Source organism: Ovis canadensis, chromosome 8, assembly GCF_042477335.2.
Source record: "Ovis canadensis isolate MfBH-ARS-UI-01 breed Bighorn chromosome 8, ARS-UI_OviCan_v2, whole genome shotgun sequence".
Classification (NCBI taxonomy): Eukaryota; Metazoa; Chordata; class Mammalia; order Artiodactyla; family Bovidae; genus Ovis; species Ovis canadensis.
Window position 1 is genome coordinate 59,439,051 of NC_091252.1, and position 19,756 is coordinate 59,458,806.

General features: G+C 36.9%; 1 protein-coding gene across 1 annotated transcript in view; it reads left to right on the forward strand.

Annotated features, from left to right (window-relative positions):
• The window catches only part of RNGTT (RNA guanylyltransferase and 5'-phosphatase), a 237,060-nt gene that overhangs the window by 140,718 nt on the left and 76,586 nt on the right, over window positions 1–19,756 (forward strand). Inside the window, exon 13 of the mRNA XM_069598310.1 lies at window positions 9,074–9,174. Coding sequence (XP_069454411.1) covers window positions 9,074–9,174 — 101 coding nt within the window. The remainder of the gene's footprint in view (window positions 1–9,073; window positions 9,175–19,756) is intronic.

Sequence of the window (19,756 nt, forward strand, 5' to 3'; positions counted from 1 at the left end):
CTGCTTCATTTATTTCCACCATTCTGTCTTCCACCTCACTTATCCTATCTTCTGCTTCAGTTATTCTACCATTGGTTCCCTCCAGAGTGTTTTTGATCTCATTTATTGAATTATTTATTATTGATTGACTCTTTGTTTCTTCTAGGTCCTTGTTAAACTTTCCTTGCATCTTCTCAATCCTTGTCTCCAGACTATTTATCTGTAATTCCAAAATGTTTTCAAGATTTTGGATCATTTTTGCTATCATTATTCTGAATTCTTTTTCAGGTAGACTCTATCTCCTCCTCTTTTGTTTGCTTTGGTGGGCTTTTATCATGTTTCTTTACCTGCTAAATATTTCTCTGCCTTTTCATCTTGTGTAGATTGCTGTGTTTGGGGTGGCCTTTTGCCAGGGTCCAGCCCCGGTAGATCCAGGGTGATTCGAAGGTGGGGATGGAGTCGGCGTCCTTGGAAAAATACATATTTAATTAAAAATATATAGAGAGATTAGCAATGGATAGTGTATTCGGAAGATTAGTGGAGAAAAAGAGGCTGAATAACTTGGATTATGTGGAATAGCGTCCATGTTCCAGATGGGAATTCAGCCAGAAAAACGAGGAGCAAGAAAGAACAACATGGGGGTATCAGTCTTTCTGGAAACTGATCCGATTTCTTTATTTTTGGGTTTGCTTATATACGTTTTGTTACACATAGGGATGAATACAGAGTCACGTGGGGGTCAGCAGTCCTGACCTTTATCAAAATCAGGTGCTTCACATAAAAAGGTCTTAGGGATTTTATGATCCTTTCTTTCTGATAACCAAAAAATGTATTTCTTCCAAGGGTGTTTTTCCTTAAACCAGGCACCACCTTCCAAATAAAGTTACATGCCTATAGGGTGAGGGTGTAGTGAGTTACAATCAAGAAAGGAATTTATTTAACCCAAGGTTAACATGATTAATCTTAAAGGTTAATACTTATTTCTCCTATATGCTTAAAGGTAACACTTATTTCTCCTAAATGCTGGTTATATTCATTATAAGGGCAGGGAGCATGGAGATTTAGCAGCAAACATCAGCCCAACAAATGAAAATCCTTTCACCAATGTTCCCTTTAAGATCTATTTAGTCTTAAGATAGTGATAAAGTTACATTTTTACATAGCAAGGACACAGTGATTTATAACAAAGTACAGTGATCTATTACAAAAGAGAAAATCCATTAACTCAAAAAGTCTAGTATTGCTAACATCAAAAACTACTATATTTCCTTTTCTATATTCCAAATACATTGATTAATATATTCCCAGGTGCCTAAGGATATGGAGGCCTGGTGGCAATCATTGACTCAACAAGAAGAAAAAGCCCTATGCTAATTAAGACTCTCAAAATACTCCAAAACTCTCTGTAGTGTTTATGGTTAAGAAGTAGTAAACAATCACTGTTTATGGTTAAGAGATAGTAAACAATCATGTGCATAGTGGCAGGAGTATGGATAATGCTGTCACACAAGCTAGTCTGTCAGCAGAGAGGTTTGACCTAAGACACCCTTGTCACACCCAGGGTAGGGAATTAGCAGCAATTATTGACAAAACAAATGAAAAACCCTTCACCAATATAATTCCTAACCAACCCACTATACTAATAATTTCCAACTCCCCAAAAGAATTTGCCTTTAGTAAGTCTAAAACATCTCATGCCTCTCAGGTTGGGAGGCTGTAAACAATCACATGTGGCCTGACGAACCTATACTGGCGGGCTAGATAACCTTCAGAGCAGTCTGTAAGCTGAGACACTCTTGTTACGCCCAGGAATTTTTATTGCCTTGGAGCTGCACATTTACTCCTTCTCTGAGAGAAACAGTTATGGGGGAGAGCCCCCTGTAAAGTCAGAGGTGTAGGTGAGAGCATAAAACAGACTCTGGATTTGGGGTTAGATGCTCAGGAACAGGGGGTTTCCTGAGGCTTGATCACACCTTTGCGTATGCCAAGCCTCCTTCCTCATGACCTTTGCCATGGGCAGAGTTCCTCACGCTGGCCCCCGGCAGCCTTTCTGTATGCTGGAAGTTTGTGGTTCCTCTTTATTGTGGAGGTTCCTCCCTGTGGATGGGGTGGATGAGTTTCTTGTCAAGGTTTCCTGGTTAGGGAAGCTTGCATTGATGTTCTGGTGGGTGGAGCTGGATCTCTTCTCTCTGGAGTGCAATGAAAAGTCCACTAGTGAGTTTTGAGGTGTCTATGGATTTGGTGTGACTTTCGGCTGCCTGTAATTTTGTCCTCAGGGTTATGTTCCTGCATTGTTGGAGAATTAGCTTGGTATGTCTTGCTCTGAAACTTTTTGGATCTTTGGTGGAGCATGGTTTCAGTGTAGGTATGGAGGCTTTTGGATGAGCTCTTGTTGATTAATGTTCCCTGGAATCAGGAGTTTTCTATTGTTCTCAAGTTTTGGATTTAAGCCTCCTGCCTCTGGCTTTCAGTCTTACTCTTACAGTAGCCTCAAGACTTCTCCATCCATACAGCACTGATGATAAAACATCTAGGTTAATGGTGAAAAGATTTTCCACAGTGGGGGACATCCGGAGAGATTCACAGAGTTACATGGAGAAGAGAAGAAGGAGGAGGGAGATAGAGGTGACTATGAGAAGAAGGGGAATCAAAAGGGGAGAGAGCAATCTAGCCAGTAATCGAGTCCCTATTTGCTCTCCACAGTCTGAAACACCCAGACAGGTTCACGGAGTTCCATAGAGAAGAGAAGAGGGAGGAAGGAGATAGAGGTGACCAGGAGGAGAGGAGGGGGAGTCAAAAGGAAAGAGACAAATATAACTTGTAATCAGTTCCCTAAGTGTTCTCCACAGCCCGGAATACCCAGAGATTTGCCGAGTTAAGTAGAGAAGAGAAGGGGGAGGGAGGAGATAGAGGTGACCTGGGGGAGAAAAAGGAGAGTCAAAAGGGGAGAGAGCAATCAAGCCAGTAATCACACTCCTAAGTGAAAAGGGCTATTGAAGATTGGAGTCTTAAAGGTACAGAATTGATAACAAATACCAAAAAGCAAAGATTAAAAATCTAGAATAGAGGTTAGACTCTCAAAAATACAATATTAAAAAACAAAATCTCAAAAGTTATAAAAAAAGATATGAAATTTCCTTTTAAAATAGGGTCTTTTTTTGTAAGGTAATAGGTTTTAAATATGAAAATTAAAGGAGTAATAACATAAAAATTTTTTAAAATTTAAAAATGATAATAAAATATATCTAGGAATTTCTCTGGAGCTGTTGAGGGCAGTGTGGGGTCAGTTCAGTTTTAGATAGTTCCTTGTCCCAGCTTATACTTGTACTCAAGGTCTATAGGTCCCTTCCAGTGTAGCCAGTGCTAACTACAGGGTTTTAATCTGTTGCAGCTATCACTTCCGAAGCCATTCCCTCTTCTTTATTTTGGCTTCCTTTGTTTGCAAGTCTCTTCAATATCTAACTTCTGCCCTGACACAAGGGGCCGAAGGTGGTCATTTATTTAGGCTCACTTGTTCAGTTGTGCTGTGGGGAGGGAGGAACACTGCAAACAAATATCACTGGCATGTGTGGGGAGTACTCGCAGTGTCTGGGCCACACTGGGTTTGCCCCCTGCTCATGGCGTGTGTGCTTTCCCGGTCTGCACTGCTTAGGCTCCAGGTTGCTCTGCAGGGGAACTCTCTAAAGCGGGCCCTGGGTTGAGTGCACTTCCCAGGTCTAAGCTGCTCAGGTTCAGGTTCTCAGGTACTCCACAAAGGCAGAGGCGGTTGGGCCTGCATGTTGTGCCCTTCCCAGGTCGGAGCAGCTTAGGCAACCAGGTGTTTGGCGAGTGCACTCTCCCCAGGTGCGATGTGTCTTATCACTTCCCTGGTCCCAGCTGCTCGGTTTCCTGGGGTGTGCAGCGGGAACACTGTCTCAGGTGTGCCCTGTGTCTCCTCTGGGGAGCTGATTTCTGGCTGCGAACCTCCTGGCGGATGTCAACCGTTCAGGATCCCAGGAAGGCTTGGTTAGCAACTGGGAGCCTGGTCACAGTTTGGTAGAGGATGCTGTCTCTGGGGCCAAGTTGTACCCTCTCCCTCCTGCTCTGGCTGTCGCCTCCCTGCCTCTGGTGGGGAATGGGCTGGTCTGCTGCCTGCTGGCTCTCCTGTGGTATTCACTCAGTCCTTTGTCTGGATATTTCATGTAGGTAGAATCATGCAATTTTTGTCCTTTTGTGTCTGGCTTATTCACTTAGCGTAGTTTTTGAGGTTCGTTCATTTTGTAGCATGTATCAGAAATTCTTTCTTATTTTGTTACTGAGTAATATTCCATTGTATGTATATAGTGCACTTTGTCTGTTTTAATGTTGATGGAAACCTAGGTTGTTTCCACCTTTTGGCAGTTTTGAATAATGCTGCCATGTTGACTTGTCCCAGGTTTTGTTGGTTTTTGTTTTTGTTTTTGTTTTGATGTAAATGGAATTGATTTCTTAGTTTCCTTCTTGGATTGTTCACTGCTGTTGTATAGAAACAATTGATCTTTTGTATTGACAATGCCACCAAAATATTACTTTAAAAGGAATAAATTTAACAAAAATTGTGCAAGACCTGTATACCAAAAACTACAAAACACTACTGAAATTTAGAAGTCATAACTAAAGACATTGGCAGTGTTTGTGAATCAAAAGATTCAGTATTGTTAAGATTCTTCCCCCTTAACTGACCTGTTGATTCACTGTATTCTTGCTTAAAATCCTAATAAAGTTATTTTCATTGAGAGTGACCAGGTAATTTTAAAATATATGTGGAAATACAAATCTACATTAGCTAAGAGACTTTGGAAAAAGAAGAACAAACTTTGAGGACCTGTGTGCTCTTGTTTTAATACTTAATATAGAGCTATAGAAATCAAGACAGTATGGTGTAAGCAGGAAGAAAGGCGTACTTATCAATGCAACGGGTTAGCAAGAATCGAAATACATCTATATCCATAAGCAATTTCTTTTTGGCAAAGATGCCAGGGCAGTTCAGTGAGGGAAGGATAGTCTTTTAACAAACGGTACTGTATCACTTTGATATCCATCTGTCAAATAGTGAACAGTCCCTTACTTCACACCACATAAATAAATTAACCTCAAATGGATCATAAAAATAAGAAAACAATAAAACTTCTGTAAGAAAATGTAGTGGAAAATTTCAGTAACCTTAGGATAAGCAAAGGTTCCTTAAAAAGGGCACAAAAAGCACAAATTTTAAAAGTTTAAAGTTGATAATTTTGAAAAGATGCTCAGCATCACTAATCATCAGGTAAATGCAAGTCAGAAGCACACTGGTATATTACCTAATACCAGTTAGGGTGGCCATTATCAAAAAGTGAAAAGATAACATGCTGGTGAGAAAGTGGAGGAAGGGAACCCTTCTGCACTGTTGGTAGAAATGTAAATTGATATAGCTCTTATGAAAAATAGCATGAAGTTTCCTCAAAAAATTAATAATAGAGCTGCCATGTCATTTAGCAGTCCCACCTTTGGATATGTATTCAAAAGAAAGAAAATCAACATCCTGAAGAGGTACTTGCATTTCCATCTTTACTGCAGCAATATTCACAGTAGCCAAGATGTGGAAATAACTTGTCTGTCAGAGGATGAATGAGTAAAGAAAATAATGGTATACATGTACAATGGAATATTATTCAACCTTAAGAAAGAAGGAACTTCAGCCAGTTGTGACAACATGGATGAACCTGGAGTACATTATGCTAAGTGAAATAAGGTCTCACTATATGTGGAATCTAAAAAAAAAGTCAAGTCAGAGTGTGGAATGGTGGTTACCAGAAGCGGTGGGTAGGGGACGAATGGAGATATTAATCAAAGGGTAGAAACTTTCAGTTATAAGATGAGTAAGTTCTGGAGACCTAATATATAGCATGGTACCTGTGATTAACAATAAAATATACTTGGAATTTCCTAAGGGAATAAATCTTAAATGGTTACACACAAAGAAGTAACTGTGAGATGATGGATATGTTTATTAGCTTGATTGTGGTAATCATTTCACAGTGTATACATATATCAAAACACCATGTTGTAGACCTTAAATTTTGTATTTCTCAATCATACCTCAGTAAAGCTGGAAAAAAATAGATGATTTTGAGTTCATTAAAATATATTCAAAAGAAATATATTTTGTTAAGAAAATGAAAAGACAAGACAAAAACTGGTAGAAAATATTTGCAGAACATCTATCCAAACAAGGCTGTGTATCCAGAATATATAATATAAACAACTCTTACAGGTACCTCACCAAAGAAGATACACAGATAGCAGCCAATAGCAAGTTAAAAGATCTTCAGCATCTTTTGTCATTAGAGAAATGCAAATCAGAATTATGAGACATACTTTAGAATGAAAATTTTAGAATTAAAAAGACCAGCAATACCTAGTTTGCGGTAGATGCAGAGGAAATTGATCTCTCGTATGTTACAGCTAAATCAAATCCCTTATACAGTGGAAGTGAGAAATAGATTTAAGAGACTAGATCTGATAGACAGAGTGCCTGATGAGCTATGGACGGAGGTTCATGACATTGTACAGGAGACAGGGATCAAGACCATCCTCATGGAAAAGAAATGCAAAAAAGCAAAATGGCTGTCTGAGGAGGCCTTCAAATAGGTGTGAAAAGAGAAGCGAAAAGCAAAGGAGAAAAGGAAAGATATAAGCATCTGAATGCAGAGTTCCAAAGAACAGCAAGGAGAGAGAAGAAAGCCTTCTTCAGCAATCAATGCAAAGAAATAGAGGGAAACAACAGAATGGGAAAGACTAGAGATCTCTTCAAGAAAATTAGAGATACCAAGGGAACATTTCATGCAAAGATGGGCTCGATAAAGGACAGAAATGATATGGACCTAATAGAAGCAGAAGATATTGAGAAGAGGTGGCAAGAATACACAGAAGAACTGTACAAAAAAGATCTTCATGACCCAGATAATCACAATGGTGTGATCACTCACCTAGAGCCAGACATCCTGGAATGTGAAGTCAAGTGGGCCTTAGAAAGCATCACTACGAACAAAGCTAGTGGAGGTGATGGAATTCCAGTTGAGCTGTTTCAAATCCTGAAAAATGGTGCTGTGGAAGTGCTGCACTCAATATGCCAGCAAATTTGGAAAACTCAGCAGTGGCCACAGGACTGGAAAATGTCAGTTTTCATTCCAATCTCAAAGAAAGGCAATGCCAAAGAATGCTCCAACTACCGCACAATTGCACTCTCACATGCTAGCAAAGTAATGCTCAAAATTCTCCAAGTCAGGCTTCAACAGTACATGAACCATGAACTTCCAGATGTTCAAGCTGATTTTAGAAAAGGCAGAGGAACCAGAGATCAAATTGCCAACATCCGCTGGATCATGGAAAAAGGAAGAGAGTTCCAAAAAAACATCTACTTCTGCTTTATTGACTATGCCAAAGCCTTTGACTGCGTGGATCACAATAAACTGTGGAAAATTCTTAAAGAGATGGGCATAACCCTAAGGATACCACCAGAAAATTACTAGAGCTAGTCAATGAGTATAGTAAAGTTGCAGGATATAAAATTAATAGACAGAAATCCCTTGCATTCCTATACACTAACAGTGAAAAAACAGAGAAAACAATCCCATTCACTATTGCAATGAAAAGAATAAAATACTGAGGAATAAATCTACCTAAAGAAACAAAAGACCTATATATAGAAAACTATAAAACACTGACGAAAGAAATGAAAGATGACACAAATAAATGGAGAAATATACCATGTTCATGGATTAGAAGAATCAATATAGTGAAAATGAGTATACTGCCTGAAGTCATCTATAGATTCAGTGCAATCCCTATCAAGCTACCAGTGGTATTTTTCACAGAGCTAGAACAAATAATTTCACAATTTGTATGGGAACCCCACAAACCTTGAATAGCCAAAGCAATCTTAAGAAAGAAGAGTGGAACTGGAGGAATCAACCTGCCTGACTTCAGACTATACTACAAAACTACAGTCATCAAGGAAGTATGGTACTGGCACAGAGACAGAAATATAGATCAATGAAACAAAATAGCCCAGAGATAAATCCATGTACCTATGAACACCTTATCTTTGACAAAGTAGGCAAAAATATACAATGGAGAAAAGACAACCTCTTTAACAAGTGGTGCTGGGGAAACTGGTCAACCACATGTAAAAAAATGAAACTAGAACACTTTCTAACACCATGCACAAAAGTAAACTCATATAGGTTAAAGATCTAAATGTAAGACTAGAAACTATAAAACTCTTAGAGGAAAACATAGGCAGAACACTCTGACATAAATTACAGCAAGATCCTCTATGACCCACCTGCCAGAGTAATGGAAATAAACACAAAAATAAACAAGTGGGACCTAATTAAGTGTAAAAACTTTTGCACAATGAAGGAAACTGTAAGCAAGGTAAAAAAGGCAGCCTTCAGAATGGAAGAAAATAATAGCAAATGAAACAACTGACAAAGAATTAATCTCTGAGATATACAAACAGCTCATGAGGCTCAATACCAGAAAAATGAACAAACCAATCAAAAAGTGGGCCAAAGAACTAAATAGGCACAATTATTTTTAAATGACCAAACTTCCTTTAAGTTGTAGTGAATTGTAGGGAGTAATAGGTTTCATTATTTTTCGAACCTTTCACAAACAAGTATATATGTGTCATTATTTTTCAAAACTTTCACGGACAAGTATCTATGTGTTTTGGCAGGGAAGAGAGAAAGGCTATCCGTAAGGTGTTGGATATCTAACGAATAGCGTGTGTGCATGCTAAGTTGCTTTACTCTTTGTAACCCTATGGACTTTAGCCCACCAAGCTCCTCTGTCCATGGAATTCTCCAGGCAAGAATACTAGAGTGGATTGCCATGCCCTTCTCCAGGGGATCTTCCCATCTAACTCATGAGTGCCTATATCTAACTTTACTCATCAGTTGATGATAACAAAGATTATAGTAAAAGAAGACGTGATTTTGCTTAATAAAAAGTAATTGTTATTATATTTAGTATATCAGATGTATAATCTTTAGCTTCTTATTAACTATTATCCTCATTGTCATCACTTTAGAAATACAAACCTGGTCGATGTGATGATATTTTGAAATGGAAGCCTCCCAGTCTGAATTCTGTGGATTTTCGCCTAAAAATAACAAGAATGGGAGGAGAAGGGTAAGTATGCATGTTTGATTCCCCATCATTTCTATATGTAATAATACTTTTTACTATTCCTAGGTACTTACCCAGAAGTTATGAAAACAGATGTCCACATAAATGTTTATATTATATAAAGCTTCACTTTTTATCTGGTGTTTAACATATTCCTTCAAAATAAAGTAAAATACTTTCCCAGAATACTTTATATATGTATACTATAAATCTATTTCATTTTCCCAGATTATTTCTTTGATATATTACAGCTCATATTTTGTAGCATCCTTTAAAATTGACCAATTTTAGTCTTAAAAAAAGTTATTTCTAATATTAACACAATAAACTTCATTAAAATATAAAAATGAAAATAGATTTTACTTGAAAATAATCCAGTCAAGTGAATTATAAATGTAAGATATTATTATTATTATTGAACATTTTAAAACAAGCCATTTTTCCTTTGAAGGGAACTGCTTCATGTTTGCATTTGCATAGCAAAAACTTATTTATACTTTATTGGGGTAGAGTTTTAATCGTAGAATTTCATTAAAATTTTTCATAATGTCTATTAAGTGTTAATTTCATGTATTGGTTAATCTTCATATGTGACTTCATTGGTTGGTTGTTGTTGTTAGTTACTAAGTCATGTCTGACTCTTTCGCGACCCCAGGCTCCTCTGTCTATGGGGTTTCCCAGGCAGGAATACTGGAGTGGGTTGCCATTTCCTTCTCCATCATTGGTTGCTACTTTAGAATTTAAAAAAAGAAACATGCTTTAGCATTAATAAATATTTTCATTGTTTTTCCAAAGCCTTGTTTTATTTTACCTTGTTCCACAATTTTTTATGGCATCTTATGTAAGTAAATGCATAATAACAAAACAAGAAGTGTTTAATCAAGGAAATCTAAAGAGAAAGTATGTAAGATAACATTGGCAGAAAGCTTAAAAATGTACCAGTGCATGCCATGAAATGCATGCACTTTTTATTTGCCAAAGGTAAACCACAGGTTTGGTTTTTTGTAGCTAATGGAATGAAGGGTAGACAATGAGTTATGTGACTGCAGATTCCAGAAGATTAAGTCTCTTAAGAGATTACACGCTTTCAAATAATGATACTGTGTAGGGTGATGAATCCTAACTAAAAAGAGAGAGTTTATTAAGTTATATATCAGTTTTTAAAACATAGAGTAGTTAATATTTTATGTCCTTAAAGGAGAGTTTGTGACTTAATAACAAAGTACTGTTTAGCCAGAACAACAATCTGGGACCTCAAATAGTGTTGTTTAGGTATTTTACTCTCTACTGATCTGGTTTAATCCAAAGATAGAATTGGATAGAATATATATATTCTATAGAATAATGTAGAATATTAGATAAAAGAAATAATATTCATAATCTAGGATATCTATATGCTGGATATCTGTCAGGAAGAATAATCTTTAGTTTACTATTTATCAATACTTAGGTATGCATTGATATTAATATTAATATCAGTTAACCATTTATTAATTATTAACCAGTATTCTCACTACAACATTGTTATTATAACACTTAACTACTAATAAGATGAATAAATATTATTAATATTTTCTGGAAACTGCCCCCAAACACATTCTACCTCCCCTCGTATATATAAAATAACGCTGTCTTTGGATAAATATTGCTGAGTAGTAAGCTCAAGACTTATTCTTCCTGATGAAGTGTTGGGTGTACAGGTATTCTGGGTTGCCAGTTCACTTTCGAACCTCCAGATCAGCAGTCATGCAAGATGGTGTTCGTATGTCTTTCTGGAAGTGCCTTGGAGAATACCACCTCTCTTCTAAATAGCGGTGGCTGAAGGATTAAGTCTGCATGCATCTTTTTTTTCCCTTAAAAGACACAAATGAATATGGTTCTTTGGAAATAAGACTTCAAAGATAAAGTGAAATTTGTGAAATTGCTTCATTGCTAAATCCTCTATTTTACTTAAATCTCTATCATATTTAGTTAAGTATAAACCTTTCTGTGATTTTGTTGATTGTTTCATTGAGTTTTGAAACACATGCCAATCATTTTGTTTAGCTTTCTAAGATTGCAGTTCTTAGGAGCACTTAAAAGCTACATGAGGCTACATGTGGAATGACCGTTTTTCTAAGTATTAAAAATGATATTAATTTTTTCCTTTATTTGTCTATTGCAATTGAATATGACAAAGTATAATTTAGTAGTTTGTCATTTGCTTCTATTCTTAGTATGTTTTAATATGTATATATTTTTAATTTTACCTATCTGGAATGTCTTCTTATAAGAAAAAATGAATTATCTCTTATTTTAATACCTCTTTAAAACATACCGAAATATTAGCATTTAAGATGATTTTTCTTATAGAATTAAGCAGCTTACATTGGTGTAGGTACATAATTTATATATGTAACATGAGTGTCAGTTTTCAGAAATGGAGTATTTAATATGAACTATAAAGTGATAAATATTATATTAAATATGTATTATTCAGTTAGCTGGAGTAATATCCTTTTTTTTCCCATGGAGAGAATGTTATGGATGATAGCAGTTTTCACAAAGTAAATGAGTTTGTATCTAATGCTTATGTTAGATGCGATATGTCAGAGAGCATTATGGGGAAATATACCTGTAATAGTTTGAGAGGATTGTAGCCATGTCTCTGAATCATAAGAATCATAACATGTGACTAGTGAAGTGGACTAAAATATTTAAATATCATAAGGCAAGCTAATTTCTTTTCTTTGTTCTGCTCCTATATATTTCTACAAAGTTAAGTATGGAATGGAATGTCTTGACAGGTATAATATAAATACCAGTCTTTGAAAATGTCTGCAATGATTTTTTTCTTTTTGCAGACATTTGGTATTTTCACTTCTTGTAGTATCATTTCTGAAAATTTGAACATACTAAGTTAATGTTGATTTATCATGGCCTAAAATAACTTGTGTACATCTTAGCAGTTTACATTGTATTGACATACGATACAGATTTTCATCAGAAAGCTATTGCATTGCTTTAAAATTATTGTGGGTTTAAATAATCTACAACCAAAAAATGTAGTCATTGTCAAAAGCTAGGATTACAAAGGTGGTCTGTATTCTAGAGAGTGCAAACACTTGAGTACAACAATGTCAGTGACTTAAAGTGAGCAAAATAACCTTATTATTTGTATAGCATAGTTTGGAGCACAGATTCTAGACCCAGGGTACCTGGGCTTAAATCTTATTAACTGTGCTTTGAGCATATTCTTTATTTCTGTGCCTCAAATTCCTCACTAGTAAAATAGAAATTTTACTAAAGAGGAATCACCTCACTGATGCAATGGACTTCAGTCAGTTCAGTTGCTCAGTCATGTCCGAAACTTTGCAACCCCATGGACTGCAGCATGCCAGGCTTCCCTGTCCATCAGCAACTCCAGAGCTTACTCAAACTCATGTCCATCGAATCGGTGATGCCTTTCAACCATCTCATCCTCTATTGTCCCTTTCTCCTCCTACCTTCAATCTTTCCTGCCATCAGGGTCTTTTCCAATAAGTCAGTTCTTGGCATCAGGTGGCCAAAGTATTGGAGTTTCAGCTTCAATATCAGTTCTTCCAATGAATATTCAGAACTGATTTCTTTTAGGATGGACTGGATCTCCTTGCAGTCCAAGGGACTCTCAAGAGTCTTCTCCAACACCACAGTTCAGAAGCATCAATTCTTTGGCGCTCAGCTTTCTTTAAGGTCCAACTCTCAGATCCATACATGAATCCTGGAGAAATCATAACTTTGACTAAATAGGCCTTTGTTGGCAAAGTAATGTCTCTGCTTTTTAATATACTGTCTAGATTGGTCATAACTTTTCTTCCAAGGAACAAGAATCTTTTAATTTCATGGCTGCAGTCACCATCTGCAGTTATTTTGGAGCCCAAACAAAGAAAGTCTGTCACTGTTTCCACTGTTTCCCCATCTGTTTGCCATGAAGTGATGGGACCAGATGCCATGATCTTAGTTTTCTGAATGTTGAGTTTTAAGCCAACTTTTTCACTCTCCTCTTTCACTTTCATCAAGAGGCTCTTTAGTTCTCCTTTGCGTTCAATGCCTTTTCTCCTTCACCATAAGGGTGGTGTCATCTGCGTATCTGAAGTTATTGATATTTCTCCTAACAATCTTGATTCCAGCTTGTGCTTCATCCAGCCTGGCTTTTTTCATGATATACTCTGCTTATAAGTTAAATAAGCAGGATGACGATATACAGCCTTGACATACTCCCTTCCCAATTCGGATCCAGTCTGTTGTTCCATGACTGGTTCTAACTTTTGCTTCTTGATCTGCATACAGATTTCTCAGGAGGCAGATAAAGTGGTCTGGTATTCTCAATTCTTGAAGAATTTTCTACAGTTTGTTGTGATCCACACAGTCAAAGGCTTTGGCATAGTCAATAAAGCAGAAATAGATGTTTTTCTGGAACTCTTGCTGTTTCAATGATCCAATGGATATTGACAATTTGATCTCTGGTTCCTCTGCCTTTTCTAAAACCAGCTTGAACATCTGAAGTTCACGATTCATGTACTGTTGAAGCCTGGCTTGGAGAATTTTAAGCATTACTTTACTAGCGTGTGAGATGAGTGCAATTGTGCGGTAGTTTGAGCATTCTTTAGCATTGCCTTTCTTTGAGATTGGAATGAAAACTGACCTTTTCCAGTCCTATGGCCACTGCTGAGTTTTCCAAATTTGCTGGCATATTGAGTGCAGCACTTCCACAGCACCATTTTTCAGGATTTGAAATAGCTCAACTGGAATTCCATCCCCTCCACTAGCTTTGTTCATAGTGATGCTTCGTAAGCTCACTTGAGTTCACATTCCAGGATGTCTGATTCTAGGTGAGTGATCACACCATCATGGTTATCTGGGTCATGAAGATCTTTTTTGTATAGTTCTTCTGTGTATTGTTGCCACCTCTTCTTAATATTTTCTGCTTCTGTTAGTCCCATGACGTTTCTATCCTTTATTGTGCCCATCTTTGCATGAAATGTTCCCTTGGTATCTCTGATTTTCTTGAAGAGATCTCTAGTCTTTCCCATTCTGTTGTTTCCCTCTATTTTTTTACATTGATCACTCAGGAAGGCTTACTTATCTCTCCTTTCTTTTCTTTGGAACCCTGCATTCAAATGGGTATATCTTTCCTTTTCTCCTTTGCCTTTAGCTCCTCTTCTTTTCTCAGCTACTTGTAAGGCCTCCTCAGACAACCTTTTTTTTTTTTTTAAATTTTAATATCTTTAATTCTTACATGCTTTCCCAAACATGAACCCCCCTCCCACCTCCCTCCCCATAACATCTCTCTGGGTCATCCCCATGCACCAGCCCCAAGCATGCTGCATCCTGCGTCAGACATAGACTGGTGATTCAATTCTTACACGATAGTATACATGTTAGAATGTCATTCTCCCAAATCATCCCACCCTCTCCCTCTCCCTCTAAGTCCAAAGGTCCATTATACACATCTGTGTCTCTTTCCCTGTCTTGCATACAGGGTCGTCATTGCCATCTTCCTAAATTCCATATATATGTGTTAGTATACTGTATTGGTGTTTTTCTTTCTGGCTTACTTCACTCTGTATAATCGGCTCCAGTTTCATCCATCTCATCAGAACTGATTCAAATGAATTCTTTTTTACGGCTGAGTAATACTCCATTGTGTATATGTACCACAGCTTTCTTATCCATTCATCTGCTGATGGACATCTAGGTTGTTTCCATGTCCTGGCTATTATAAACAGTGCTGCGATGAACACTGGGGTACATGTGTCTCTTTCAATTCTGGATTCCTCAGTGTGTATGCCCAGCAGTGGGATTGCTGGGTCATAAGGTAGTTCTATTTGCAATTTTTTAAGGAATCTCCACACTGTTCTCCATAGTGGCTGTACTAGTTTGCATTCCCACCAACAGTGTAGGAGGGTTCCCTTTTCTCCACACCCTCTCCAGCATTTATTGCTTGCAGATTTTTGGATCGCAGCCATTCTGACTGGTGTGAAGTGGTACCTCATTGTGGTTTTGATTTGCATTTCTCTAATAATGAGTGATGTTGAGCATCTTTTCATGTGTTTGTTAGCCATCTGTATGTCTTCTTTGGAGAAATGTCTCTTTAGTTCTTTGGCCCATTTTTTGATTGGGTCGTTTATTTTTCTGGAATTGAGCTGCAGAAGTTGCGTGTATATTTTTGAGATTAGTTGTTTGTCAGTTGCTTCATTTGCTATTATTTTCTCCCATTCAGAAGGCTGTCTTTTCACCTTGCTTATATTTTCCTTTGTTGTGCAGAAGCTGTTAATTTTAATTAGATCCCATTTGTTTATTTTTGCTTTTATTTCCAGAATTTTGGGAGGTGGATCATAGAGGATCCTGCTGTGATTTATGTCTGAGAGTGTTTTACCTATGTTCTCCTCTAGGAGTTTTATAGTTTCTGATCTTACATTTAGATCTTTAATCCATTTTGAGTTTATTTTTGTGTGCAGTGTTAGAAAGTGATCTAGTTTCATTCTTTTACAAGTGGTTGACCAGTTTTCCCAGCACCACTTGTTAAAGAGATTGTCTTTACTCCATTGTATATTCTTGCCTCCTTTGTCAAAGATAAGGTGTCCATATGTGTGTGGATTTATCTCTGGGCTTTCTGTTTTGTTCCATTGATCTATATGTCTGTCTTTGTGCCAGTACCATACTGTCTTGATGACTGTGGCTTTGTAGTAGAGCCTGAAGTCAGGCAAGTTGATTCCTCCAGTTCCATTCTTCTTTCTCAAGATTGCTTTGGCTATTCGAGGTTTTTTGTATTTCCATACAAATCTTGAAATTATTTGTTCTAGTTCTGTGAAAAATGTGGCTGGTAGCTTGATAGGGATCGCATTGAATTTGTAAATTGCTTTGGGTAGTATACTCATCTTCACTATACTGATTCTTCCAATCCATGAACATGGTATATTTCTCCATCTATTAGTGTCCTCTTTGATTTCTTTCATCAGTGTTTTATAGTTTTCTATATATAGGTCTTCAGTTTCTTTAGGTAGATATATTCCTAAGTATTTTATTCTTTTCATTGCAATGGTGAATGGAATTGTTTCCTTAATTTCTTTTTCTACTTTCTCATTATTCGTGTATAGGAATGCAAGGGATTTCTGTGTGTTGATTTTATATCCTGCAACTTTACTATATTCATTGATTAGCTCTAGTAATTTTCTGGTGGAGTCTTTAGGGTTTTCCATGTAGAGGATCATGTCATCTGCAAACAGTGAGAGTTTTACTTCTTCTTTTCCAATTTGGATTCCTTTTATTTCTTTTTCTGCTCTGATTGCTGTGGCCAAAACTTCCAGAACTATGTTGAATAGTAGCGGTGAAAGTGGACACCCTTGTCTTGTTCCTGACTTTAGGGGAAATGCTTTCAATTTTTCACCATTGAGGATAATGTTTGCTGTGGGTTTGTCATAGATAGCTTTTATTATGTTGAGGTTCAGACAACCATTTTGCCTTTTTGCATTTCTTTTTCTTGGGGATGGTCTTGATCCCTGCATCCTGTACAGTGTCACAAATCTCCATCCATAGTTCTTTAGGCACTCTGTCTGTGAGATCTAATCCCTTTGTCTATTTGTCACTTACACTGTATATTCGTAAGGGATTTGATTTAGGTCATACCTGAATGGGCTAGTGGTTTTCCCTACCTTCTTCAATTTAAGTCTGAATTTGGCAATAAGGAGTTCATGATCTGAGCCACAGTCAGCTCCTGGTCTTGTTTTTGCAGACTGTATAGAGCTTCTCCATCTCTGGCTGCGAAGAATATAATAAGTCTGATTCCAATATCAACCATCTGGTGATGTCCAGGTGCAGAGTTGTCTCTTGTGTTGTTGGAAGAGGGTGTTTGCTATGACCAGTGCGTTCTCTTGGCAAAACTCTTGTTAGCTTTTGACCTTCGTTTTGTACTCCAAGGCCAAATTTGCCCATTACTCCAGGTATCTCTTGACTTCCTGCTTTTGCATTCCAGTCCCCTATAATGCAAAGGACATCTTTTTTGGGTGTTCTAGAAGGTCTTGTAGATCTTCATAGAACTGTTCAACTTCAGCTTTTTCAGGATTACTGGTTGCGGCATACCGTGATATTGAATGGTTTGCCTTGGAAACAAACAGAGACCATTCTGTCACTTTTAAAATTGGATCCAAGTACTGCAGTTTGGACTCTTGTTGACTGTGATGGCTATTCCATTTCTTCTAAGGAATTCTTGCCCACAGTAGTAGATATAATGGTCATCTGAGTTAGATTCACCCATTCCAGTCCATTTTGGTTCACTGATTCCTAAAATGTCTGTGTTCACTCTTGCCATCTCCTGTTTGACCACTTTCAATTTTCCTTGTTTCATGGACCTAGCATTCCAAGTTCCTATGCAATATTGCTCTTATAGCATTGGAGTTTACTTCCATCACCAGTCACATCCACAACTGGGTGTTGTTTCTGCTTTAGCTCCGTCTCTTCATTCTTTCTGAGGTTATTTCTCCACTGATCTCCCATAGCATATTAGGCACTTACTGACCTGGGGAGTTCATCTTTCAGTGTCCTATCTTTTTTGCCTTTTCATGCTGTTCATGGGGTTCTCAAGGTAGGAATACAGAAGTGGCTTGCCATTCCCTTCTCCAGTGCATCACATTGGGCAAACTCCAGGAGATGGTGAGGGACTGGGAGGCCTGGAGTGCTGCAGTCCATGGGGTTGCAGAGAACTGGACATTATGGGATGACTGAAGAACAACAACAGCACAAAATAGAAATTGGCCTCGTAAAACTTTTGTGAGGATTAAGTGAACTAATATATGTAAACTGTTTTAGAACAGGTGGCACTTGGTAAGCATTTTCCTATTTGTTATTGTTTGTATTGTTTTCAGGTTAAGGCATCCATATTCATACATAAGTTAAAAATCCATATTCCCTTTTTGCCAGTCCTGTAGTTCTGTTGTTTGCTGAATTATCTGAATTCAGCTTTCTGTGTGGATTACTTCCTGTTTGATTCCAATTTCTGTTAATTTTTCCCTCTTAAAGTACCTATATATTCAATGTATTTGTATAATTAATTATATAAATTGTTGAATATCTGGAGAGCAAGAGCATAACAAACATCAGAAAAGTTTTTACAGAAAGTTTTGATAGCGAATGTCTTAAAATAGCTTTGTGATATGTATAATGGGTAAGAACATGAGTACCAGGACTGCACAGAACCAAATCCTAGATCCACTACTTAACTTGCTGTTGTTTTAATCTTTTTACGCTTCCTCATGTGTAAAATGTCCCCAGTAATAATGCTTAGCTCATAGATTTGTTGTGAAGATTTATTCATACTCTTTATTTAACTGTATGAGTAGACTGAGTAAATTCGAGTTCTGCTTGTATAGACTTTACAATTATAAGCTAGTAGGCTAAAATGCAAAAATAATTTTGCATTATGAGGTTTTGTAGAATGAAAAAAATGATGCATCTTATTAACCCAGCTCAGGTCTGAGCATTTGAAAGTGCGAAGTGCTAATAGCTTCATAACAAGCGCAGTGAGGTAAATGGAATCAACTACATGATTCTACTTTGCTTGAAAATGGATGAAAAATCCTCTTACTCTGACTAAAGTGATTTTTTTTATTAAGATTTATTCAAAGAAAAGAATGATTAAGTCTATTAATATTTCTCATATTTACTTGAACTAGTCTTAGGATTTTAAGAAAGACATTATAGTGATAAAATATTCAGACTGTTGAAGAATGTTGTTGTGTTAGAAAGGATTAAGTCAGCAAGAATATAATAAAAAATTCTTCTTTGCTGAGCAGAGTTCCCACACCCCCTACCCCACTTTATTTTGGATGAAATGTTTAACTCTCTTGTTTATATTTCATTGAAGAATATTTTTAAGTAAGTGAAATTAGAGATAAAAACACTAATGTAACCAGTATTATTACAGAGTACACCTAATGACTGTGTTTGGCATATAGTTGATCACACTTTGGGGGGTACTTTTTTTGGAGTGGCTACTTTTATCTTTTAACAAATGGCCCATAGTAACTGCTTTGGTTATCCTATTTGAACATATTCTCATCACTCAAACATTTTTAAAGAAAAATGCTTCTTTGGGTTTCAGTCCTTTGAATGATTACTCTATCAAATTCTTGATTATGGTGTGTTTCCAAGGGACCAGGAAAGCAATGGAGAAGCTGTGGCTGAGCTTTCAGTTCCTCTGCCCGGCTGTCTGGCTGTTTTTGAGGTATTAGTAATTCCTGTTAACTCTTTCATTTGATCTACCCTACTTCCTACAGAAAATTGATCTCAGGCCACCTACCAAAAATAAATACCACAGTCAAAGTGCCTAGGAGAAAGGGAGATATGGTTTCAAAACGTGTTTATAACTTCACTGGAGTCAAAATACTCTTTCACTTGTTAATTTATTAAAGAGAAATTGGCATCACATTTATTTTATCATTTGGTTCTTTGGAATTTAACTTTTATTTTTATTCATTAAAAATTATTCTTTATAACAAGAGCCTTTTGCTTGTATTATTTGTTCTAATTTAATTTTCCTTAATGACATATTTTTCTAAGTTAGCTTTTA